The sequence below is a fragment of the Pongo pygmaeus genome, chromosome 20, assembly GCF_028885625.2.
Source record: "Pongo pygmaeus isolate AG05252 chromosome 20, NHGRI_mPonPyg2-v2.0_pri, whole genome shotgun sequence".
Lineage (NCBI taxonomy): Eukaryota > Metazoa > Chordata > Mammalia > Primates > Hominidae > Pongo > Pongo pygmaeus.
The window spans coordinates 51189910-51215649 of record NC_072393.2 but is presented as its reverse complement, the minus strand read 5'-3'; the positions used below and the strand labels follow the sequence as shown (position 1 = coordinate 51215649).

Genomic DNA, 25740 nt, shown 5'->3' with positions numbered 1-25740 from the left:
CCCTGCCTCAATAAATAAATAAACTAATTAATTAAGGGGGCATGGTGGTACACACCTGTAGTCCCAGCTGCTGAGGAGGCTGAGGTATGAGGATCATTTGAGCCCAAGAGTTTCAGGCTGCAGTGAACTATGATGGGGCCATTGCACTCCAGCCTGGGTGACAGGGTGAGGCCCAGTCTCAAAAAAAAAAAAAAAAAAAAAAGGCTTTGCCTATTCTAGACATTTCCCAGTAAGTTTTTGCTGAAGAGATGAATGAGGGAGAGATAACAAGGGTACAAATCAAACAGGAGAAATGAAGGGGATGAGGGGGTGTAGGCAGGTGCTCAGGAGTCTGCCCTGGACGTCTGGGTGGATGGTGGGGCCTGAGTCCCCATATCATCTCTGCCCTTGGACTGACTGTGTCACCTTGAGAGGGAGCCTTCCCCTCTCTGAGCCTGTTTCTCCACGGAGTAGGAGGATCAACTTAAGACAGAGAATATTCCAGGCCAGGAGAGGTGGCTCACGCTTGTAATCCCAGCACTTTGGGAGGCTGAAGTAGGTGGATCACCTGAGGTCAGGAGTTCAAGACCAGCCTGGCCAACATGGTGAAACCACATATCTACTAAAAATATAAAACTTAGCCTAGTGTGGTGGTGCGTGCCTGTAGTCCCAGCTACTCCGGAGGCTGAGGCAGGAGAATTGCTTGAACCTGGGAGGCGGAGGTTGCAGTGAGCCGAGATTGTGCCACTGCACTCCAGCCTGGGTGACAGAGTGAGTGAGACTCCATGTCAAAAAAAAAAAAAAAAAGGCCAGATGCGGTGGCTCACGCCTGTAATCCCAGCCCTTTGGGAGGCCGAGGCGGGTGGATCACAAGGTCAGGAGATCTAGACCATCTTGGCTAATACAGTGAAACCCTGTCTCTACTAAAAATACAAAAATTAGCCGGGCGTGGTGGTAGGCGCCTGTAGTCCCAGCTACTCAGGAGGCTGAGGCAGGAGAATGGCGTGAACCTGGGAGGTGGAGCTTGCAGTGAGCTGAGATCGCGCCACTGCACTCCAGCCTTGGTGACAGAGCGAGACCCCGTCTGGAAAAAAAAAAAAAAAGTCCCCATCTTATAAGCTTGTGCAGATCAAGGGCTTATTAAGTGCTCAGGCAAGTGTCTGGTACGCTCACCCCAAAGTGGTCGGTACACAGAAGCACCGTCATCCACACCACCATTGTCATCAGCATCACCCATGGTCATTATTTTTTTCCCCAGGTCCCCACCTGTCAAAATGCCTATCCTGAAGAATCTGGGAGTGTCAGACCCTAAGGTGCCCCGGGCGGGTACCCTGCCCCTGAGGTCCTCTCGGAACCCCTTTGAAGAAGTTTCAGGACTGGAGGAAGAAGAGGCCGGGGAGCTGGGGTCCCTCCCCAATGGAACATCTTGTCGCCGCCGCGCCACCCTGGAGAAGCTTGCTGGCCTGGCCCCCTTCCGGCTGGGCTGGGCCCCGGGCCGGCGGGCAGGCAGCCCTGGGGATGGGCAGCCCCGCTCTTTCTTGGGCCGTGTGCTGGTACCAGGGATACGCAGGAGCTCAGCAGATTTTGGCCTCCTGGCCCGGCTGCATGGGACCCGAGCCCATGGCGACGAGGAGGCAGCGGGGGAGGCCGCCCGGAGACTGGCCTTCCTGAGACTGGGGCGTGGATCCAAGCCCCAACGTGCGTCCCTGGCTGAGAGAGTGGTGCCTGCAGGTGAGGCAGCTCCAGAGCCCCCACCCAAGGTCCCAGAGCCCCCAAAGATGAAGGAGCCATTGTCAGGTGAGTCTGGAGTTCTGACCCTGTCCTGGGAGAATCCCAGTGCCCATGTCCATCCCCAGCCCTGGTGGTCCCAGGCTTCATACTTAAGCCCATCCCAGCTACCACCTGTGACCCCGACCTGCAATTCACATGTCTAACTCACATCTCCCACCTCCATGCCAGCTCCAACCCGTTACCACTGCAGTCCTAATCCCTGTCGTCAACCTTTCTCTTCAGTGCCACCTGTTAATATATGCCCACCCTCAATCTTTGCCTCCTCCACCTGCCGTCTTCAGCCCTATTCCCATGTCTAAAGCCAAGGGAATACCTGATTTTGGTCTCATCTCTCCCCCTTCTCTTTCTATCCCCAATTTCTTCAATTTCTTTATTTTATTTTATTTTTTTTGAGACAGAGTCTCGCTCTGTCGCCCAGGCTGGAGTGCAGTGGCGCAATCTAGGCTCACTGCAACCTCTGCCTCCTGGGTTCAAACGATTCTCCTGCCTCAGCCTCCCGAGTAGCTGATATTACAGGCATGTGCCACCTGGATAATTTTTGTATTTTAGTAGAGATGAGGTTTCACCATGTTGGCCAGGCTGGTCTCGAATTCCTGACCTCAAGTGATCTGCCAGCCTCGTCCTCCCAAAATGTTGGGATTACAGGCTTGAGCCACGGCGACTGGCCAATTTCTCCTTTTTATGAGGACACCACTCACATGGTATTTGGGTCTGCCCTGTCATCTCACTTTAATTTGATTGCCTCTGTAAAGACCCTATTTCCAAATCAGGTGACATTCTGATGTACTGGGGTGAAGACTTCACATATCTTTTTTTTTTTCTGGGGGGACATAATTCAATCCCTAACACCACCCTGTCTTCATCCTCAGTCCCCATTCCTACTCCAAGCCCCAGTGTCTTCCTCAGTGCCTTTTCTGTTCTCACCCCACACTTATTCCAAGCCCACCATCAGTCTCTATCTGAGACACATCCATATGCTTCTCATACGGCTCATCCGTTCCTCCAAATGCCATCTAATTTTGGAGACAGGGTCTCGCTCTATCACCCAGGCTGGAGGCTAGAGTGCAATGGTGCAATCATGGCTCTCTGCAGCCCTGACCTCCTGGGCTCAAGCAATCCTCCCACCTTAGCCGCCAGAGTAGCTGGGACTACAGGCACACACGATCACACCTGGCTAATCTTTACATTTTTGTAGAGATGGGGTCTCGCTATGTTGCTCAAGTTGGTCTTGAACTCCTGGCTTCAAGTGATCCTCCTGCCTCAGCTTCCCAAAGCACTGGAATGACAGGCGTGAGCCACCGCGCGTGGTCCAACGCCATCTTTAATGTCATTGTCTACGTCCAACACCATGGCAACCCCCAACTGGTCCAGTCACGTTTCATATCCCATTCTTCCCCATATTCACCTTCAACCCTTTTTCACTCTTTTGGTCTCACTCTTAACCCCCAACCCCACGCCCCTCTCAGCACCCACCTTCCACCCATTTCCCTCTGGCAACCTCTTTTTTTTTTTTTTCCTTTGAGATGGGGTCTCACTCTGTTGCCCAGGCTAGAGTGCAATGGTGCAATCTCGGCTCACTGCAACCTCCGCTTCCTGGGTTCAAGCGATTCTCCTGTCTCAACCTCCCAAGTAGATGGGATTACAGGCATGCATCACCATCCATGCCTGGCTAATTTTTTTTTTGTATTTTTAGTAGAGATGGGGTTTTGCCATGTTGGCCAGGCTGGTCTCGAACTCCTGAACTCAGGTGATCCACCCGCCTCAGCCTCCCAAAGTGCTGGGATTACAAGCATGAGCCACCGCACCTGGCCATCAACCTCCTTATTCAGTCCTATTTGAGTTCCTAGTTCTTCCTCAGCCCCCAGTTTCAACTCCAACTCCAAATGCAACCTCCTCTTCATCCCTAATGTATCTTCACCCCTATCCTGAGTCCCAGTCCTAAACCCCCATCCCCAACCTCCATCTTCAATTCCATCCACGTTCCTATTCCCAAGCCCAACTCACTTCCCCAACTCATCTTCAAACTCACATCAATCTTTTTTTTTTTTTTTTTGAGATGGAGTCTAGCTCTGTCATCCAGGCTGGAGTGAAATGGCAAGATCTCAGCTCACTGCAGCCTTCGCCACCTGGGTTCAAGCAATTATCCTGTCTCAGCCTCCTGAGTAGCTGGGACTACAGGAACGCACCACCATGCCTGGCTAATTTTTGTATTTTTAGTAGAGACGAGGTTTCACCATATTGGTCAGTCTGGTCTCGAACTCCTGACCTCAGGTGATCCACCCACCTCCCAAAGTGCTACGATTACAGGCGTGAGCCACCGCGCCCGGCCTTCACATCAATCTTTATGTCCTTTCCATCCTCAGCTTTCACCTACATTCCCCTCCCCCACCTCTCCAACCTCATCCCTACCCAGACCCCAATGTCATTCTTGCCTCTTTCCCATTTCTGTCCAGACTCCCACCTGACCTCATCCTAACCCTAAATTCCCTCATCCCAACCCCCACCTTCACCCCATCCTCACCTCCAGCCCTATCCCCATCCCTGCCCCAATCCCCATCTTAATTCACCGCCACCCCCAACCCTGCCTTTATCTCTGCTCCCGTGCCTGAGCCCTGCTTTTAGCCCTGAGGCCCGAACTGCTCCAGGGCTGGGGACCTCAGGAGAGCCTTTTCTGTCCTCTGATGCCCTCCACGTTCTGGCCAGAGGCTATTTCAGCCCCAGCTCCCTGGGGACTGGGAGGGCACTGGAGGGAGGTGAGGAGGGGGTGACTAGAGCCCCGCCTTCTGGAAACGGATGGGCAGAAATAGCGCTGGCCAGGAAATAGTTTCTCTGCCAGGGAGGAAGTGGAGGGGGGTGGAGGTGTCGAGGGTAACCCTGGGCTGCCAGGACCCTCCTTCAGCCTCAGAGGCCTTCCAGCCCCACGACTCCCCTTTCTCGAGGCAGTCTGAACTCATCAGAGGGCCAGATCAGCCCACAGCCATCGCCACCCCAAAAAGACCCCATCAGTGGCTCCTCTCTCGACGCTCGCTCCCGCCTCCTCCGACCCCTCCTCCATTTTTCCGCCCTGCAACCTCCCCAGATCCCTTCCTCAGTCACAGGCATTTTTCTTTTCCCTCTCTTTTTTAAGTTCTTATTTATTTATTTTTGAGATAGAGTCTCGCTCAACATGTTGCCCAGGCTGGGGTGCAGTGGCGCGATCTCGGCTCACTGCAACCTCTGCCTTCCGGGTTCAAGCGATTCTCCTGCCTCGGCCTCCCGAGTAGCTGGGATTATAGGTGTACGCCACTACGCCCGGCTAATTTTTGTATTTTTAGTAGAGACGAGGTTTTGCCATGTTGGCCAGGCTGGTCTTGAACTCCTGACCTCAAGTGATCCGCCAGCCTCGGCCTCCCAAAGTGCTAGGATTACAAGCATGAGCCCCTCACCCTGACCCCTCCCCTACATCCTTCACTCAACATCTTTCTTTCTTGCTCTTCTCCGGGCTCTTCTCTGCCCCCACACCTTCCCGCCTCCTGTAACCCTCTTCCCCTCATCTCTCTCCCCTTCCTAAGCACCCCCCAACCCCGCGTCCGGCATCGCCCTCCTCCCCCCGCGCACTGCTGACCTCCCGCCTTCCTCCCGCAGTGCTGGAGATTCTGAGCCTGATCCAGCAGCGCGAACTGGCACGCGCGGACGAGCATATCCTGGAGCTGGAGGCCGAGGAGCTGGCGCCGTCGGGGGGCGGCGCGCCTGGGCCTCCTAAGGCCGAGGGCGCTGGCGGGGGCCGCCGGGCGCGGGACGTGGCGCTGCTGTACGAGGCACTGCAGCGCGAGCTGTGGGCGCTGGTGCGCGAGACGCTGGCGGGCCCCGGGCCGGGCGCGTGCGCCGGGGCGGGCGCGGTGGCGCAGCTGGGCCAGGTGCTGGTGCAGGAGGAGGCGGCCGACGGGCGTCGGGGGCCCGGGGCGGCCCGCAAACTGCGCGCCCGCTGGGCCGAAGCTGTGGCGCGCGCGGCCCGGGAGCGCCTAGAGGCAGCGGCTCCCGGGGCGCCCGGGGGCCTGGCCGGGCAGCTGGAGGCGCTGCGGGCGCGGCTGCTGGAGGATATGGCCGTGGTGCGGGGCCGCCTGGCGCCCGCCTACCCCGCCGGCCTGGGCGCCTTCAGCGTCTACCTGCGCGGCTACCACGGGGCCCTGGCCGAGTGGCTGGGGGCCTCCGCCCGTCGCAGGCTGCCGCTGGCCGACCGCTACGCGCTGCTGCACTGGCACAATCAGGTCTACCCCAGGTGAGCTGGACTCAAGTTGCCCAAGGTCACGTGAAACCCCCAGCCCCACCCCCTAGCACTGGCCTCTTCTGACCTTAAGGACCTTGGGACAGCTGACCCTACAGTCCTAGCACTTTGACACCATTGACCCAGCCAGTCGTCAGCACCGCTGACAGTTACAATCCTAGAATCTCACTGCTACCCAGGCTTCCGGTTCCAGCACCTTAGTACCATGGACACTTGGAGTCCTAAAAGAGCTCCGGCACCATTGTGGTCCAAGAACCTCAGCGCTCTGTCAACACTTAGACTCTAGATCGACTGGCTGTCCACCCTTCCAGTCCCCGAATCTTAGCACCATTGATTCCTCTAGTCCTAGAACCTTCGCGTTGCTACTTTTCTGTTCCTAAAATCTCAACACCATTCATTCTTCTAGACCTACATACAACCTTAGCATCATCAACAGTTACACTGTAGCATCTAAGTAACACTGACGCTTCCAGTCTTAGAATCCTAGCATTCCCACCCTTTCAGACCTAGAACCTATTGGCACCATTGACTCTTCCAGTTCTACAATTTTAGCACTATCGACAGTTTCAATCCTAGTAGCTCAGCACCGTAGGCCCACCAGTCCAAGAACCTGGCCTTCATGACACTTACACTACTAGAATCTTAGCTGTTCACCCTTCCAGTCTTAGAGTTTTAGCACTGTTGACCATTCCTTCCTAGAACCATTGCCCCACTGACCTTTCACCTTAATACAACGACACTTAGAATTCTAGAATCCTACACTGCTTTCTCTTTAAAGCCTAGGGCATTAGTACTGTTGACGTTTCCAATCTTAGAACTTAGAATTTATGGCTCAACCATAGAAGCTTAGTACCAATGAATCTTTGAATCCTAAACCTTAGCCTCATTCCCTCTTTTGGTCTTAGAACCTCAACACTGTTGATCCTCCTAGTTTTAGGACTTTATTTATTTATTTATTTATTTATTTATTTATTTATTTATTTTGAGACGGAGTCTTGCTCTGTCGCCCAAGCTGGAGTGCAGTGCTGCAATCTCTGCCAACTGCAACCTCCGCCTCCCGGGTTGAAGTGATTCTCCTGCCTCAGCCTCCTGAGTAGCTAGGATTACAGGCACCCACCATCATGCACACCTAATTTCTGTATTTTTAGTAGAGACGGGGTTTCACCATGTTGGCCAGGCTGGTCTTGAACTCCTAACCTCAGGTGATCCACTTGCCTCGAACTCCCAAAGTGTTGGGATTACATGCATGGCCACTGTGCCCAGCCTAATTTTTTTGTATTTTTAGTAGAGGTAGGGTTTTACCATGTTGGCCAGGCTGGTCTCGAACTCCTGACCTCAAGTGATCCACCCACCTTGGCCTCCCAAAGTGCTTCGATTACAGGTGTGAGCCACCACGCCCGGCCCAGTTTTAGGACTTGAGTGCTGTTTGCCCCTTCAATTCTATAAGCGTAGCACCCAGAACCTCAGCACCACGGTCCTTCTCAGTCCTAGAATCTTATTACTGTTGAGGCTTTGTGTCCTAAAACATACCCATTCTTGTGGCCAGGGGATGGAATATGGTGATTAGCCACCTCCAGGTCACCTGTCTGCCCCAGAGAAAAGGGAGTTAGCCACATCCAAGCCACACATTGGACAGTGAAGGGGGTGGGTGGTTCTTCCAACAAAATCAGGATGCTGTCACCAGAAGACTGGGAAGGCAACAGATACCCACATCAACCACATAGATCTCATTTGGGAATGTATGTCGATAATGCTCTCATGTTATCTGTAAGGGATGGAGGCGGGATAGGGAGTCCGGAAAGCTTCCAAGAGTGGTGGGAACTGGGTTTGGTTCAATTTGTAGGGAGATGGTGTTTATAATTGAGAGGATGCCACAAGCCCAAGTCTGGGGTGTGTGGGGGTGGATATTGATGATATCACATAGCTCCAGGCATGTAAGCGAGTAGAAGGCGGGGAGAGAGGGCTGGACTGGGGAAGCCTCCAAGGCCAGGTAAGGCAGCAGGGCCTCGGAGCATAGGTGCAAAGGGGAACTTCTGTCTGGTGAAATGGATCATGGGCGAAGCCTTGCGTGTCAGATCTTCAAGCCTGGACTTGACCCCTAAATATCATGCCCGGACACCATCCATCAGGGAGCTGACTCAGAGAGCTGGAGCCGGGGAAGCAACAATTCCAAAGACTTCCTCTGAGGGATGAGCAGAGCTGACTTAGAGAGAGGAAGGGAGTGGCCCAGGGTCACAGAAACACTGGGTAGGAGGGTGTGGGGAAGGGTCCAACTGCCCAACCCCGCTTTTCACAGACCTCCTTTTCTCTCACCCCCACCCCCAGAGAGGTCCTAGGGCTGGTGGACACGGCCGCCCTGGAGAATGGGGAGCTGGGGCCCCTTCTGTCCCCTGGCACCCTGCGGGGTTTGGAGGATGAATGCGTCACAGATGTTAAGGTATCTGGAACTTTGCATTTTGGAAGTGGGAGGTGCTGTGGAGGGAGGGGGTCACAGTGGGCTTGGGAAGCCTGTCCCCTCCCCCTTTCACTCTTTCCAACTCCCTTTTCCCTTTATGAACTTCTGAGTTCTGTCCATATGCCATAGACACAAAGGGCGCTGTACAGAGACACTTGGTAAAGGTTCAGTATATCGGGACACTTCGAACCTTAGAGTACAAGAAAGTTAGTCACAGAACTGCAGCTCACAGGCCCAAAGACTCACAGAAGTATGGCATCAAAGATTTTTTTTTTTTTTTTTTTTTGAGGCAGGGTCTCACTCTGTTGCCAGGCTGGAGCCTTGACCTCCTGGACTCAAGCGATCCTCCTGCCTCAGCCTCTCCAGTAGCTGGGACCATAGGCACTTGCCATCATGCCTGGCTGACAAAGATCTTCACATATAAGCGGGGCTGGTAATAAACATGGTTAATTACTGAACCTGCACAGACACTGCTGAGCAGAATGGCCCAGCCATGCACACCCTCCCTGGCTACAGTGATGTTTGCTGTCTCAATTCCAGTCCTACTTCCAGCCACAGAAATCAGTCAATGCTACTCAAGAGCCTAGAACCATAGAAAAGAAATCTGGATCCTTAAACTCATCAAATTGAGGATAATACTTTTTTATTTTTTTAATTACAGATGTCTCCCTCTTTTGCCCAGGCTGGAGTGCAGTGGCATGATTACAGCTCACTACAGCCTCGAACTCCTGGGTTCAAGGGATCTTCCCACCTCAGCCTCCTGAGTAGCTGGGATTACAGGCACACACCACCATGCCTGGATAATTAAAAAAAAAAAATTTGCAGAGACAGGGTCTTGCCATTTTGCCCAGGCTAGTCTCAAAATCCTGGCCTCAAGCGATCCTCCAGCCTCAGCCTTCCAAAGCTCTAGGAGTATAAGCATGAGTCACCCCAGCCGAGACAACACATTTGATCAGAGAATCAGAGATGTGAACACCTTTGCATCCCAGCCTTGGAGTTCTTGAAACACAGAATCTGAGAATCTTAAACTAACTGGCAGAACCTGAGAGCAGAGTCTTGGGACCAAAAGACAATAAAACATAGACCCTTGGCCGGGCGCGGTGGCTCACACCTGTAATCCCAGCACTTTGGGAGGCTGAGGTGGGAGGATTCCTTGAGGCCAGGAGTTCAAGACCAGCCTGGACAACATAGCAAGACTGTCTCTGTTTTAAAAGTTTTGTGGCCGGGCACAGTGGCTCACACCTGTAATCCCAACACTTTGGGAGGCTGAGGTGGGTGGATCACGAGGTCAGGATATTGAGACCATCCTGGCTAACACGGTGAAACCCCATCTCTACTAAAAATACAAAAAATTAGCTGGGCATGGTGGCGGGTGCCTGTAGTCCCAGCTACTCTGGAGGCTGAGGCAGGAGAATAGCGTGAACCCGGGAGATGGAGCTTGCAGTGAGCCAAGATCACACCACTGCACTCCAGCCTGGGCGACAGAGCAAGACTCCATCTCAAAAACAAAACAAAAATGTTTTGTAAAACATTTAAAAAGTTAGCTGGGTGTGGTGGCGCATGCCTGTAGTCTCAGCTACTCAGGAATCTGAGGCGGGAGGATTGAGTCCAGGAGTGTGAGGCTGCAGTGAGCCATGATGGTGCCACTGCATGCCAGCCTGGGGGACAGAGCAAGACACGGCCTCTAATGAAAAACAATATTTAATATAAATAATACTTCATACATATCATAATATGTAATAATAGGATTTATATTAAATATAAATATTAAATATACATTATGTATACATATTAACATATAAATATGTATATTATAAATAATATACAATAATATTTATATTATATTATAACATTATAACGTACACATGTGTACATTTATGTACATATATGTATATTAATGTATATATATATTTTTTGAGACGGAGTTTCACTCGTTGCCTAGGCTGGAGTGCAGTGGCACAAACTCAGCTCACCACAACCTCCTCCTCCTGGGTTCAAGTGATTCTCCTGCCTCAGCCTCCCAAGTAGCTGGGATTACAGGCATGCACCACCACGCCTGGCTAATTTTGTATTTTTAGTAGAAACGGGGTTTCTACATGTTGGTGAGGCTGGTCTTGAACTCCCAACCTCAGGTGATCTGCCCATCTTGGCCTCCCAAAGTGCTGGGATTACAGGCATGAGCCACCACACCTGGTCACATATATGTATATTACTTATAATATATTATTTATTATATGTATTATTGATTTATATTTAATATTTATATGTTAATATAGATTATATATTTCATGTACTATAGTATATAATACAAATTATTAATATATTAATAATGTATTATGAATTATTAATATAATATACATTATATAGCTTATACTAATATTTAATATATAAAAATATTACATATTATATAACATATAATATTTAATACATAAATATATTTATATATTTAATTATACACACACACACACACACACACACACACAATTAAGCCCTTGCTTATTAGATGGAGGAAGCTTAAAACCATGGACTATTTTATTTTATTTATTTATTTATTTATTTATTTATTTATTATTATTTTTTTTTTGAGAATGAGTCTCACTCTGTTGCCCAGGCTGGAGTGCAGTGGCACAATCTCGGCTCACTGCAAGCTCCACCTCCCGGGTTCATGCCATTCTCCTGCTTCAGCCTCCCGAGTAGCTGGGACTACAGGCGCCCACCACCACGCCTGGCTAATTTTTTGTATTTTTAGTAGAGACGAGGTTTCACCGTGTTAGCCAGGATGGTCTCCATCTCCTGACCTCGTGATCCACCCGCCTCGACCTGCGAAAGTGCTGGGATTACAGGCGTGAGCCACCGCACCTGGCCTATTTTATTTATTTTTATTTTTGAGTTGGAGTCTCACCGTGTTGCCCAGGCTGGAGTGCAATGGCACCATCTCCACTCATTGCAACCTCTGTCTCCCAGGTTGAAGCAATTCTCCTGCCTCTGCCTTCTGAGTAGTTGGGATTACAGGCACGCACAACCACGCCCGGCTAATTTTTGTATTTTTAGTAGAGACAGGGTTTCTCCATGTTGGCCAGGCTGGTCTTGAACTGTTGACCTTAGGTGATCCGCCCACCACGGCCTCCCAAAGAGATTACATGCATGAGCCATTGCGCTTGGCCAAACCACAGACTTTTAATATGAAGTTCCAAACCGCAGAGTTAGGAGTGGGAAGGGCTGCAGAAGTTTTCTGGCTCAGCCTCCCTCCCCAGCATCACCTTGACAAGCTCATAGGTAGAATCCAGAACTGCTTGGGGTTAAGGGCTAGGGGATTGTGGTGGGAGAAAGAGATGGAAAAAGACCCCCAGGCAGCCCCTAACTCCTGCCTGTCTCCCCTCTCCCTACTGTAGGCTCAGACCCGGGCTGCCCTTCTCCGCGTGCTGCAGGAGGATGAAGAGCACTGGGGGAGCCTGGAGGACCAGCCCAGCAGCCTGGCCCAGGATGTGTGTGAGGTAGGAGGTGGAGGGAGGCTGGGGGATGGGCTGGATGGAAAGTGGGACCTTGCCCCTCCTCACCTCTTCTTGTCGCCCCGGACCTCACAGCTGCTGGAAGAGCACACAGAGCGAGCGCCCCGCATCAGCCAGGAGTTTGGGGAGCGGATGGCCCACTGCTGCCTAGGCGGGCTGGCAGAGTTCCTGCAGAGGTAGGGGGACCTGGGAGCACGGGTTAGCTCTGCTGGGGGTTGGGCATCAGGACCTGGGATCCAATAGAGAGAGGAGAGATGAGAGGGAGTCACCTGAGGACAGGTAGAGTGCCACCGCAGGGATGGTGGCTTTGGCAGGCTGGGTGCCCACGAGGGACCCTGACCCAGTGGCGCCCCATCTGTCCCCTTTCCTCCCACCAGCTTCCAGCAGCGCGTGGAGCGATTCCATGAGAGCCCAGCAGTCCGGGAGATGCTACCTGACACCTATATCAGCAAGACCATCGCCCTGGTCAACTGCGGCCCCCCGCTGAGGTGAGGGCATCCACGGTGTGATGGAGGGAGGACCAATCCAAGGTGGAAGCTGACCTGGGATGCCCAGATCCTGGGTGGGGATTGCAGAACTGACTCAGGGGAGCCTGAGCATGGGATCTTAGAAGCATAAAATCTGGGAGTCCTTGAAACAGCCATAGCACCACAGAGCATCTGAATATTGGAGTGTTCGAATTACAGAAACCTAGACGCCGGATTCAAGACTCTAAGAATGACAGATTTTGGCCGGGTGCAGTGGCTCATGCCTGTAATCCCAGCACTTTGGGAGGCCGAGGCGGGCGGGTCACGAGGTCAAGAGATCGAGACCATCCTGGCTAACACGGTGAAACCCCGTCTCTACTAAAAAATACAAAAAAAATTAGCCAGGCGTGGTGGCGGGCGCCTGTAGTCCCAGCTACTCGGGAGGCTGAGGCAGGAGAATGGCGAGAACCCGGGAGGTGGAGCTTGCAGTGAGCCGAGATCACACCACTGCACTCCAGCCTGGGAGACAGAGCAAGACTCCGTCTCAAAAAAAAAAAAAAAAAAAAGAGAGAGAGATGGGAGTCAGCCGGGCACGGTGGCTCACACCTGTAATCCCAGCACTTTGGGAGGCCGAGGCGGGCAGTTCATCTCAGGTCAGGAGTTCAAGACTAGCCTGGTCAACATAGTGAAACCCCATCTCTAAAAAAATACAAAAATTAGCTGGGCATGATGGCAGTGCCTGTAATACCAGCTACTCAGGAGGCTGAGGCGGGAGAATCGCTTGAACTTGGGAGGTGGAGGTTGCAGTGAGCCGAGATCCCATCACTGCACTGCAGCCTGGGTGACAGAGTGAGACTCCATCTCAAAAAAAAGAAAATAAAAGAGATGGGGGTCTCTCTATGTTGCCCAGGCTGGTCTCCGACTCCCAGGCTCAAGTGATGCTCCTGCCTCAGCTTCCCAAAATGCTGGCATTACAAGCATGAGCCACCACGCCTGGCCATTCCCATTTCCTGTCATTGTAGCAGTCTGTGTTCTTCCATTGCTGAATGGAGAACAATCCGGACCAAGCACTTTCTGCCCAAATCACAAACACTGGGCGCTTGACCCAGCAGATCCTCTAGGAATGCACCCTTCAGAGGCCAAAAGCTCATGGGATATGACATATGTGCAGGGTTCCTCCCTGGAAAAAATGGAACCAACTCTCCATCTATCGGGGGCCAATTAAATAAATGATAGGACAGCTAAGCAGTGGAATCCAGTTCGGATGTTAAAACGGAGCGTGAGAACTCTTCATGCCCTAACGGAAAAGTCTCCAAGCTGTTGAAGGAAAGGGCAGAAGTGGGTGTACTATTCCACCACTTGTATTACAAATCATCATCATAATAATAAATGGCCGGGGCAGGATGCAGTGGCCCACGCCTATAATCCCACACTTTGGGAGGCCAAGGTGGGCGGATCTCTTGAGGCCAGGAATTCAAGACCAGCCTGACCAACATGGTGAAAGCCTGTCTCTACTAAAAATACAAAAATTAGCCAGGTGTGGTGCGGGTGCCTGTAGTCTCAGCTACTTGGGAGACTGAGGCAGGAGAATCACTTGAACCTGGGAGGTGGAGGTTGCAATGAGCCGAGATCGTGCCACTGCACTCCAGCCTGGGCAACAAAAGCAAAACTGTGTCTCAAAAAAAAAAGAGAAGAGTAAGGGTAGAGTTTCAGAGCTGTAGACCATTAGAACCCCAGACTTGGCCGGGTGCGGCGGCTCACGCCTGTAATCCCAGCACTTTGGGAGGCCAAGGCAGGTGGATTACAAGGTCAGGAGATCGAGACCATCCTGGCTAACACGGTGAAACCCCGTCTCTACTAAAAATACAAAAAATTAGCTGGGTGTGGTGGTGGGCGCGTAGTACCAGCTACTCTGGAGGCCGAGGCAGGAGAATGGCGTGGAACCCGGGAGGCGGAGCTTACAGTGAGCCGAGATGGCGCCACTGCACTCCAGCCTGGGCGACAGAGCGAGACTCCGTCTCAAAAAAATAAAAAAGAACCACAGAGTTTTAGAATGGAGGCCTCCACACTCTCACCCAGAAAGCACCAAGAGAAACTGAGACCCGAAGACACAGAGAGACCCCTTCCCTCCCCCAATATACCCTAGACCTCCTAGCCATCCATCCCTCAGCCCCCCAACATCCATGAGTCCCCTGACATCCCCAGACACCCCCAATCCCCAGACATCCCCAACCTGTCAAGCATCCCCTGACCCCTCTCCAGAGTCCCTGACCTTTCTCAGCCCCCCCATCTGACCTGTCACCCCTGTGCCCCTCTGATCTACCTAAGGGGAGACAGGTCTAGGCAGCTGGGCTGAGATGTTGGGGTCCCTCAGTTTTGGCTCTGTTGATCCCCACAGAGCTCTGGCCGAGCGCCTGGCCCGGGTAGGGCCCCCAGAAAGCGAGCCAGCTCGGGAAGCATCTGCTAGTGCTCTGGACCACGTGACCCGGCTCTGCCACCGTGTCGTGGCCGACCTGCTGTTCCAGGAGCTGCAGGTGAGTGAGATGGGAGGCCAGGGTTGGGGCCCATGCCAGGACAGGGAAGCGCTGCCCCCGCCACCATCCTCCAGTTCCCTTTAGCCCATGGCTCAGTGTTTGGGAAGCAGACAGGGGCGGGGGGCAGGGGTGGTTAAGGCCATGCCTGGGCTGTTGGTGGGGTGGAGAGGGTGCAGGAAGGAAGATTTGTGATGATGTGACCAGGGGGAGAACAGAGGGCCATCAGCAGGAGGGGGCTTGAGGTTTGGATGGAGCCCCTCCCCACTGAGGTCCCCCAAATCCCTGCTCAGGCTCTCCTAGACCCCAGAGCCCCATACACCCATCTCCTGGTCCTCGTGCCCGCCCTATAGGGGTTCGGTGCAAAGGTGGGTGAGTGAATGTGGTGGGGGGGGTGAGAGCACTGAGGAGAGAGACTGCAGGGGGAGTGTGTCCCTGGCCATAACACAAGCTCAACCCATGTTATACAGTGGAACACTCTCCTCTCTGCTCAGAATCCTCCCACAACTCCCAGCTCATGCAGAGCAAATGCCAAAATCCCGCCATAGCCCTCACAACCCTGCACAATCAGCCCCTTCCCTCTCCCCTCTCCTTCTCAGACCTCATCTCCTCCCCCTGCCCGCCACCATCCCCCCGCAACTCCTGGCTCTCCCGCTAATCCCACTCCAGCCACGCCAGCCGCCTTGCTGTCTCTTAACCCAGCAGGCACATTCCTGCCTCAGGGCCTTTGCACTTGCCCTTCCCTCTGCCTGGAATGCTCTCCCTCTCACAGCCACATAGCTGCCTCTCACGCCTCTTTCAAGTCTTGTTTTGTTTTGAGACAGTCTCCCTGTGTCGCCCAGGCTGGAGTGGAATGGCACAATCTCAGCTCACTGCAACCTCTGCCTCCCAGGTTCAAGCGATTTTCCTGCCTTAGCCTCCCTAGTAGCTGGGATTACAGGCATGAACCACCACGCCCAGCTAATTTTTTTGTATTTTTAGTAGAGGTGGGGTTTTACCATGTTGGCCAGGCTGGTCTCAAACTCCTGGCCTCATGTGATCTGCCCACCTTGGCCTCCCAAAGTGCTGGGATTACAGGTGTGAGCCACCATGCCCTGCCTCAAGTCTTGACTCAAATGTCACCTCAGTGCGACCTTCTCTGATTGCCCCATTTAAAACAGAAGCTCTGACTGGGTGCGGTGGCTCACGCCTATAATCCCAGCACTTGGGAGGCCAAGGTGGGTGGATCACTTGAGGTCAGGAGTTCGAGACCAGCCTGGCCAATATGGCAAAACCCCGTCTCTACTAAAATTACAAAAATTAGCCAGGCATGGCAGCATACTCCCAGCTACTCCGGAGGCTGAGGCAGGAGGATTGCCTGAACCCAGGGGGCTGAGGTTGCAGTGAGCCAAGATCGCACCATTGCACTCCAGCCTGGATGACAGAGCGAGACTCCCTCTGAAAAAACAAAAAAACAGAAGCCCCTAGACCAAACCCCCCTCCCCACTCCCTGCTGTTTTTCTCCAAAGCACTTACTGCCACCTGCCATGCTATAGCGGTTGCCACCACACCACCACGCTAATTTTTGTATTTTTAGTAGAGATGGGGTTTCACCATGTCGGCCAGGATGGTCTCGCTCTCTTGACCTCATGATCTGCCCACGTTGGCCTCCCAAAGTGCTGGGATTATAGGTGTGAGCTACCTCGCCCTGCCTATTTATTTGTATTTCTGGTAGAGACAGGGTCTCACTGTGTTGCTCAGGCTGGTCTTGAACTCCTGGGCTCAAGCGATCCTCCTGACTTGGCCTCCCAAAGTGTTGGGATTACAGATGTAAGCCACCACACCCAGCTTGCTATCTTAAATATACAGACTTTGTAGCAACAGCAAACACATTCTCAGGACTCACTGTGCCAGGTGCTTGAGAGTATCGGCTCATTTAATTCTCACCGCAATCCTATGAGATGGGTTGTAGGTTCATTTTACAGGTGAGGAAGATGAGACCAGCAAGTGGCAGAGCCCATTGCGAATCTACGATCTTAATCTATAAACCACTATGTATGTTTGCTTTTTTGTTTTTTTGTTAAATTGTTTTTGAGACAAGAGTCTCGCTCTGTCACCCAGGCTGGGATTACAGGCATGAGCCACTGTGCCTGGCCTTATAAACCACTATGTATGTTTTGAGAGAGAGAGAGACACAGACAGAGCAGAAGCAAAAGAAACAGAGACTGAGAAAACAAGATAGGTGAGGGAGGAAGGAAAGGAGAGCAACTGGGACAGAGGGACAGAGGGAGAGACATCAGAACCAGCTAGAGATAGACCGTGCATGGTGGCTAACGCCTGTAATCTTAGCACTTTGGGAAGCCAAAGCGGGCAGATCACTTGAGGTCAAGAGTTTGAGACCAGCCTGGCCAACATGGTGAAACCCCGTCTCTACTAAAAATACAAAAAGTTAGCCAGGCGTGGTGGCAAGCACCTGTAATCCCAGCTACTCGGGAGGCTGAGGCAGGAGAATCGCTTGAACCTGGGAGGCAGAGGTTGCAGTGAGATGAGATCGTGCCACTATACTTCAGCCTGGGCGACAGAGTGAGACTCTGTCTCAAAAAAAAAAAAAAAAAAAGGAAAGAAAAAGAACCAGCTAGAGACATGAAAAGACAGGACACAGTGCTGTGCTCGCATGCCTGTGTGAGTGTGTGAATGGCTGTAGGCTTTTGAGGGAGTGTTTGTGTGTGTGTGCTGTGTGCATGAGTGTGCATGTGTATGTGAGCATCAGCCAGGGTGGGGACCCTGGGAGAATCACCAGGGCCCAGGCATTATGTGGGTTCCCTCATGCCTTGCTCCATTTTTGGAGGTTCAGAAAACAGAGCTGGCTGGGCACGGTGGCTCACACCTGTAATCCCAGCACTTTTGAAGGCTGAGGCGGGAGGATCGCTTGAGCCCAGGAGTTCGAGACCAGCCTGGGCAACATAATGAGGCCTCCTCTCTACAAAAAATAAAAAACAATAAGCTGGGTGTGGTGATGCGTGCCTGTGGTCCCAGGTACTTGGGAGGCTGAAGTGGGAGGATCGCTTGAGCCCAGGAAGTCGAGGATGTAGTGAGCTGTGTTCACACCATCGCACTCCAGCCTGGGAGACAGTGCAAAACCCTGTCTCAAAAAAAAAAAAAAAAAAAAGCCCTGCCAGGCACAGTGGCTCACACCTATAATCCCAGCATTTTGGGAGGCCAAGGCAGGCAGATCACGAGGTCAAGAAACCATCCTGGCCAACACGGTGAAACCCAATCTCTACTAAAAATACAAAAATTAGCCGGGCATGGTGGCACGTGCCTGTAGTCCCAGCTACTCAGGAGAGTAGGCAGGAGAATCACTTGACTGGGAGGCAGAGGTTGCAGTGAGCCGAGATCGCACCACTGCATCCCAGCCTGGCGACAGCGAGACTTGTCTCAAAACAAACAAACAAACAAAACCCAGCAACACGCTAGACATGGTGGCTCTCACCTGTGATCCCAGCACTTTGGGAGGCTGAGGTGGGAGGATCGCTTGAGTTCAGCAGTTCAACACCAGCCTGGGCAATATAGTGAGAACCTATCTTTCAAAAAAAAAAAAAACACACACAAAAACAAAAAAGAAAACTGGGCTGCGTCAGGGTGAGAGAGCAGGTGCTGAGGCTGAGCTGAAGAGGGAATTAGACCCCCCATGGATACCATCTTGGAGACATCTCCGAACTTCACATGCCCTGTGTCCACCCAGACTGCAGCCTCTCCCCCGACCCTCCCCCCACCCCTGTCTCAGGGAGAGACTCACGGCCTGCCTATCTCCAGGGTCTCTGGTGTCCTCCAGACACCTCCCTTCCCTCCGCATAGGTGGTGGTCACTCACTTCATCCCATGAATTCTACCACTTGGATTCTCCTCTTCCCCCTCTTCACCCCCTTTCATCCTCTCCCTATCTCCACTTTCCCTTTTTCCAGCCTCCTCCATCATTTCTACCTCAGTTTCACCTCCTCCCATCTTGGTAAAGCACAAATCTGACCCTCTCCCTCCCCAGCTCAAAACTGGCCATGGCTCCCTAGTGCCCTCAGGAGAAAGCTGGGGCTTCTCCCCAAGCCCAGGAGGCCCTGTGCACTCCAGCCCTGCCCCAGCCTCACCTCTCCCCTCCCTGTCGTATGCCTGGAATAAACCCCAATGCCAGCTTCAGGGTCGCACAGCTTCCCTCACCCCCAAAAAACACACTTTGAAAGGCCGAAGCTTGGTTTAATGCTCTTTGTCACTGTTTTAAAGTTATTATTTTTTTTGTTTTGGACAGAGGGAAAAAGAGTTTTGTTTTTGTTTCTGTTTGTTTTTTTGAGATAGAATCTTGCTCTGTTGCCTAGGCTGGAGTGCAATGGCATGATCATAGCTCACTGCAGCCTCAACCACCTGGGCTTACATGATCCTCTCACATCAGCCTCCTAAGTAGCTAGGACCACAGTGTGGGCCACCATGCCCAGCTAATTAAACAAACAAACAAAAATTATAGAGAGGGAGTCTCACTATGTTGCCCTTGGCTCAAGCAGTTCTCGAGCCTCAGCCTCCCAAAGTGCTGGGATTACAGGCATAAGCCACTGTGCCCGGCCCTTAATTAATTAATTAATTTTTTTTTTTTTTGAGATAGAGTTTTGCTCTTGTTGCTGAGGCTGGAGTATCTCGGCTCACTGCAACCTCCGCCTCCCAGGTTCAAGAGATTCTACTACCTCAGCCTCCCTAGTAGCTGGGATTACAGGTGCCCGCCATCACGCCCGGCTAATTTTTTGTATTTTTAGTAGAGATGGGGTTTCACCATGCTGGCCAGGCTGGTCTTGAACTCCTGACCTCAAGTGATCCACCCGCCTCAGCCTCCCAAAGTGCTGGAATTACAGGTCTAAGCCACCATGCCTGGCCCCTTAATAATTTTCCAATGAGGTCCACGTGGCCAAAAGACAGTTTTTAAAATGATGAACTCAATTCATTTGGTGCATTTGCAAGGTGCAATACTTTCCTTCATTTACCAGTGGAAGAAGTTAGAAATTAACTTCCCCCCAAAATCAGCAAATGGCAAACACATTTCCTGGAAAGTCACAGTCGCATATACAGTGCATTCTAGAAAAGAGGGGGCAAGACAGGTTCCACCCACTTTCACAAGTTTCATCAAATACCGGATCTACTCAAGGGTGGAGAGAAAAGGCAACTTTCAAAAAGGAGGATGTTATTAACTGAGGCATTTACTATACTCCTTCCTAAGAGCTCCAGATGGGGAACATGTTTTCTCAACCAGATCTAGGAAGTGGAATGTGGAAGCAATCCGTCCTCCTTCCCTTAAGGGCTGTGCATAGTTAATGAATTTTAAAAATATGTCTTAAAGTTCTTACTTTTTCTCTTTTTTTTTTTTTTTTTAGAGACAGGGCCTCCCTTTGTTACCCAGGCTGGAGTGCAGTATCATGATCATATTTTACTGCAGCCTTGAACTCCTGGGCTCAAGCGATCCTCCCACCTCAGCCTCCTGAGTAGCTGGGACTACAGGCACATGACACCATACCCAGCTAATTTTTATTTTTTTAATCGATTTACTTATTTTTGAGACGGAGTCTTACTCTGTCACCCAGGCTGGAGTACAGTGGCGTGATCTCAGCTCACTGCAACCTCCATCTCCTGGGTTCAAGCAATTCTGCTGTCTCAGCATACAGAGTAGCTGGAACTACAGTTGCACGCCACCACGCCCAGCTAATTTTTGTATTTTAGTAGAGACAGGGTTGAACTCCTGACCTCAGGTGATCCACTCGCCGCAGCCTCCCAGAGTGCTAGGATTACAGGCGTGAGCCACTGCGCGCAGTCCCAGCTAACTTTTAAATGTTTTGTAGAGACGGGGTCTCACAATGTTGCCCAGGCTGGTCTCAAACTCTGGGGCTCAAGCTACCCTCCTGTCTCGGCCTACCAAAGTGCTGGGATTACAGGTGTGAACCACTGTGCCCGGCCCTTAATAATTCTTAAATGAAGTCCCCTGTTTTCATCAGCTACACTGACCTTTTCGCTGGTCCTCTCCCTGGCATGCCCATCTGAAATCTGAACTTTCTTAATACTCACTCTTTTCTCCCATTGAGCCACTCCCTCCCCCATCCCTCACTTGGCTAAGGAAGATCATCACCAGGGCCTCAGTTCCGGTGTCCCCTCCTCCAGGAAGCCCTCCTTGGCTCTATGCTGAGTCAGGCATCCCCTCTGGGCTTCTTAAATCCCTGGGCTCCCGAGTCCCAGCCTTGCCAGCTTTGGGTCATCACTACCTGGGGACCAGTCTCTCTCCCCTTCTGGACTGTGAGTCCCAGGATGCCAGGGCTGGGGCTATCTCTTCCCCTTGTGTTCCCAGCACCACACAGCCCTGGTTCAACATGGAGCAGGGTTGCAGGAACTTATTCCTAAGTGAAGAGGGAGGGAGGGAGGGAGGGAGGAGAGCCGTGACCCCCTCCTCTGTCCCTGCCAGCCACACTTCAACAAGCTGATGCGCCGGAAGTGGCTGAGCAGCGCAGAGGCCCTGGATGGCATCGTGGGCACGCTGGGCGCCCAGGCCCTGGCCCTGCGCAGAATGCAGGACGAGCCTTACCAGGTGCACCTGCCTGAGGGGAGGGGAGGTGGGGGTGGGGGAAAAGAGGGGAGGAGGAAAGGGGAAAGGGACGGGAAGAGGGGAGATTGGGAGGTTGGGAGAGCAAGAACGCTCCTGCTGGAGGAAACCCCTCTAAGGTGGGGAGAGGCTCCCTGTGAATGGAAGAGGTGGCCCCTGCCCGGGGTCTGCGGGGAGGCGTGTGCGTGGAACTGGGGTGTAAGGCGGGGTGCAGACTGAGTCAGGGCTCCTGAGAGTGGAGCTTGGAGAATGGGGAGAGGCTGGGATGGAGCACCTTTTGGGGGCTGGCAGGGGCTGTCCGCGGGCTAATTAGGGGGCCAGGGAAGGCATCCTAGGATAGTTCAGGGGCTGGGGGCTGGGGCGTGGGCACGGGAAGGGTGCCCGGAGTGGATGTGGGCGAGTGGGGCGGGGATGGCCTTCATACTGGCGGGATGGGAGTCCGTGGGGCATGGCTCACACCCCTCGGGTTTCCCTCCTCCGCCTCCAGGCGCTGGTAGCCGAGCTGCACCGGCGGGCGCTGGTCGAGTACGTGCGGCCCCTGCTCCGTGGGCGCCTGCGCTGCAGCTCGGCGCGGACCCGCAGCCGCGTGGCCGGCAGGCTCCGGGAGGACGCGGCGCAACTGCAGAGGCTGTTCCGGCGGCTGGTCAGTGTCGGGACGGTTGGGGGTGTTTCAGAAACCAGGACAAGGCTTGGCTTCCGAGAATCTCACGTCTCAAAAGCCAGGGGGAGAGAGGCAGAGCTCAGGACAGAAACTCTCACCCAACTTCTGGTCAATAGCAACCAGTAACTTTGATCCACACCCTTTGCACTTAAAACCTGGCTTTCTTGCTCTGAGAACTCGCCTTTGGGCGCTTTCCTCGGCTGTTAAATAAGGCGAATAATGGTCCCTATCCATTGTTTTGAGGATCAGATTGGTTAATTCCTGTTAAGTGCTTTGGACAGTGCCTGGCTCACAGTTAAAACTCCTTGCATTACCAAAATTATCCGGGAGCGGTGGCTCACGCCTGTAGTCCCAGCTACTTAGGAGGTTGAGGCAGGAGAATCTCTTGAACTAAGAGGCGGAGGTTGCAGTGAGCCGAGATCCTGCCACTGCACTCCAGCCTGGAGGACAGAGTGAGACTCCGTCTCAAAAAAAAAAAAAAGAAAAAAAGGACTCCATGAACGTACAGAGAAACTACATGCAACAGAAACGCAGAAATCCTAACATTTCTAACCCTGGAATTAAAAACTGCCAGATCTTATTTGTACTCAGTTGTATTCAGCTGGGCTGGAAGGGCCTCATTCAGTCGCTCTTCTCAGAGTTCCAAGCCCGGAGTCCTTGGAATGTTTTCTTTGGAAAATTTTTGAGGTAATTGTAGATTCACATGCAGATGTAAGAAAGAATGCAGGGAGCTTCCTTGTACACTTTATCCAGTCTCCACCCCCGCAAAGGCAAGATTTTGCAAACGTGGAAGAGGTTTGGAGAGGTGTCCCAGAGTTCCAAATTACCTGCAAAACTGGGAGGAGATTATATTATGGATTTTTCTCAAATGTGGCCACAATATGTCTTCTGCTACGTTTTATTTTTATTTTTATTCTTTATTTTTGAGACAGAGTCTCGCTCCGTCGCCCAGGCTGGAGTGCAGTGGTGCAATCTCCGCTCACTGTAACCTCTGCCTCTCAATTTCAAGTGATTCTCCTGCTTCAGCCTCCTGAGTAGTTGGGATTACAGGTGTGTACCACCACGCCTGGCTAATTTTTGTATTTTTAGTAGAGATGGGGTTTCACCATGTTGGCCAGGTTGGTCTTGAATTCCTGACCTCTAGTGATCCACCCGCCTCGGCCTCCTCCCGAAGTGCTGGGATTACAGGCTTGAGCCACCGCCCCTGGTTTCTGCTACATTTTAGAGATGGTATAACAAGATAGGAGGGGCAGGAATTGGCAGGGTCAATCTTGGGAGGGTGTGAGCCCCGCGCCCTCCCTCCCCTGCAGGAGTCCCAGGCCTCGTGGCTGGACGCCGTGGTGCCCCATTTGGCTGAAGTCATGCAGCTGGAAGACACGCCCAGCATCCAGGTGGAGGTGGGAGTGTTGGTGCGCGACTACCCAGACATCAGGTGAGACACCCCGCCTGGGCCAGGGCTCGCTGTGCCTGGCCGAGGTCTCCTGGTGGCCTTGGCATCCGTCCCTGTGTTTCCTGCGAGGGAGGGAGCCGGCGAGCGTGTCTGACGGCCATTTCCTGCTGGAACCAGGGCATTATTAATAAGATTTCCCTCCTTCTCCTGCTACCGCTGCTGCCTCCGCCACCACCGCCACCAGGGCTCACAAACAAACAGGCGGTCACAGGAAGCCCGGGGCAGGGGGGCGCAGGGCTGCCTGGAGGCAGGAAGGGCTGGCCCGCAGGGGAGCCACGGGGGACTCAGGGACACGCAGGGCACATGGGCGCACACGTACTGGGACAGCGGCAGGCGCAGGCGGCATTCAGCTCCTGCCAGGTCACTTCCTTTCTATGTGACCTTCTCGGAGCCTCAGTTTCCTCATCCGTTCCATGGGGATAATAGTATTCTCGTCATAGGGTTATTAGGGAAATTTATCCTCATCAACATCATCACCATCATCATCCATGACTATAGTAACAATTCCAGTTCTCACTCAATGAGTTCTTATTTCAGACCTAAATAAGCATCTTACATGCCAACTTTTTTTCTTTTTTTTTTTTTTTTTTTTGAGACAGGGTCTCACTCTGTTTCCCTGGCTGGAATGCAGTGGCACAATCACGGTTCACTGCAGCCTTGACCTCCTGGGCTCAAGCAGTCCTCCCACCTCAGCCTCCTGAGTAGCTGGGACCACAGGCATGCACCACAATGCCCAGCTAATTTTTTGTATTTTTTTGCAGAGATGGGTTTCACCACGTTGCCCAGGCTGGTCTCGAACTTCTGGGCTCAAATGATCTGCCAGCCTCAGCTTCCCATGAACAGGGAAGTGTGAGCCACCGTTGCCCAGCCCATGCCAACTTTATAAGGGGTATTTTATTGTTGTTGTTTGTTTTGTTTTGTTTTTTGAGACAGAGTCTCACTTTGTCGCCCAGGCTGAAATGCAGTGATCTCAGCTCACTGCAACCTCTGCCTCCCGGGTTCAAGCGATTCTTCTGCCTCAGCCTCCCAAGTATAGGCATGCGCCACCACGCCCGGCTAATTTTTGTATTTTTAGTAGGGACGGGATTTCACCAAGTTGACCACGCTGGTCTTGAGCTCCTGACTTCAGGTGATCTGCCTGCCTCTGCCTCCCAAAGTGCTGAGATTACAGGTGTGAGCCACTGCTCTTGGCCTATAAGTAAGGGGTATAATTAAAGCTATTGAAATATCACGCCTAGCAAGTGGCAAAGGTGGAACTTGAACCCAGGCAGTAGACTGGCACTAAAACTAGTGCACCAGATCGGCTGGGCATGGTGGCTCATGCCTGTAATCCCAGCACTTTGGGAGGCCGAGGCGGGCGGATCACCTGAGGTCAGGAGTTCAAGACCAGCCTGGCCAACATGGTGAAACCCCATCTCTACTAGAAATACAAAAATTAGCCAGGTGTGATGGCACACGCCTGTAATCCCAGCTACTCGAGAGGCTGAGGCAGGAGAACTGCTTGAGCCCAGGAGGCAGAGGTTGCAGTGAGCTGAGATCACACCACTGCACTTCAGCCTGGCCAACAGAGCAAGACTCTGTCTCAAAAAACAAACAAATAAACAAAAAAACTAGTGTACCAGATCAGCACACCACACCACCATGTGACAGTGCTGGATGGTGGTGGCAGTGGTGGTGGCTGCCGGAGCACCGCCAGTCCCTGCAGTGCTATTTGGGCAGACAGACATTCTCAGACATACTCAGAGAAACAGAACCCCAGAAAAACAAGGAGTGAGGCATGAGTGGGTTTCGGTTTCAGCACGGAGGGTAGGGGTCCTGGAACTGATTCAGGGTGGTCAGTTCTGATTCTGGGGGATAAGGTCATGTCCTTGGGAAGGCACAGATTCCTGGAGTCCCGTGGGGTCCCAGGAAGTCCCAGTATTCTTGCTGATGTGGAGTTTCTGAACTTGAATATTGGATCATGAGTAAGAACTTGAATCTGTAGCTAAGTTTGAGAGTTTGCTAGCTGGGTTGGGTTTATGGGGTTGAGCTTG

At 52.5% G+C, this 25740-nt stretch overlaps 2 protein-coding genes across 5 annotated transcripts in view; one reads left to right on the top strand and one right to left on the bottom strand.

The window, feature by feature from the left end:
• EXOC3L2 (exocyst complex component 3 like 2) overlaps window positions 1-25740 on the top strand; it is a 35220-nt gene that overhangs the window by 5115 nt on the left and 4365 nt on the right. For both annotated transcript variants that reach the window (XM_054463658.2, XM_054463659.2), the window contains exons 2-11: window positions 1238-1776; window positions 5395-6028; window positions 8360-8471; window positions 11882-11983; window positions 12074-12174; window positions 12376-12486; window positions 14864-14999; window positions 21459-21581; window positions 22084-22239; window positions 23568-23689. In XM_054463658.2, coding sequence (XP_054319633.1) covers window positions 1254-1776; window positions 5395-6028; window positions 8360-8471; window positions 11882-11983; window positions 12074-12174; window positions 12376-12486; window positions 14864-14999; window positions 21459-21581; window positions 22084-22239; window positions 23568-23689 — 2120 coding nt within the window. In that variant the 5' untranslated portion in view covers window positions 1238-1253. The remainder of the gene's footprint in view (window positions 1-1237; window positions 1777-5394; window positions 6029-8359; window positions 8472-11881; window positions 11984-12073; window positions 12175-12375; window positions 12487-14863; window positions 15000-21458; window positions 21582-22083; window positions 22240-23567; window positions 23690-25740) is intronic.
• BLOC1S3 (biogenesis of lysosomal organelles complex 1 subunit 3) overlaps window positions 22764-25740 on the bottom strand; it is a 40602-nt gene continuing 37625 nt past the window's right edge. Inside the window, exon 5 of one of the 3 annotated variants that reach the window (XR_010124976.1) lies at window positions 22764-23092. The gene's annotated coding sequence lies outside the window, so the exon portion shown is untranslated. The remainder of the gene's footprint in view (window positions 23093-25740) is intronic. The other 2 variants (XR_010124978.1, XR_010124977.1) reach the window with 2 other exon arrangements.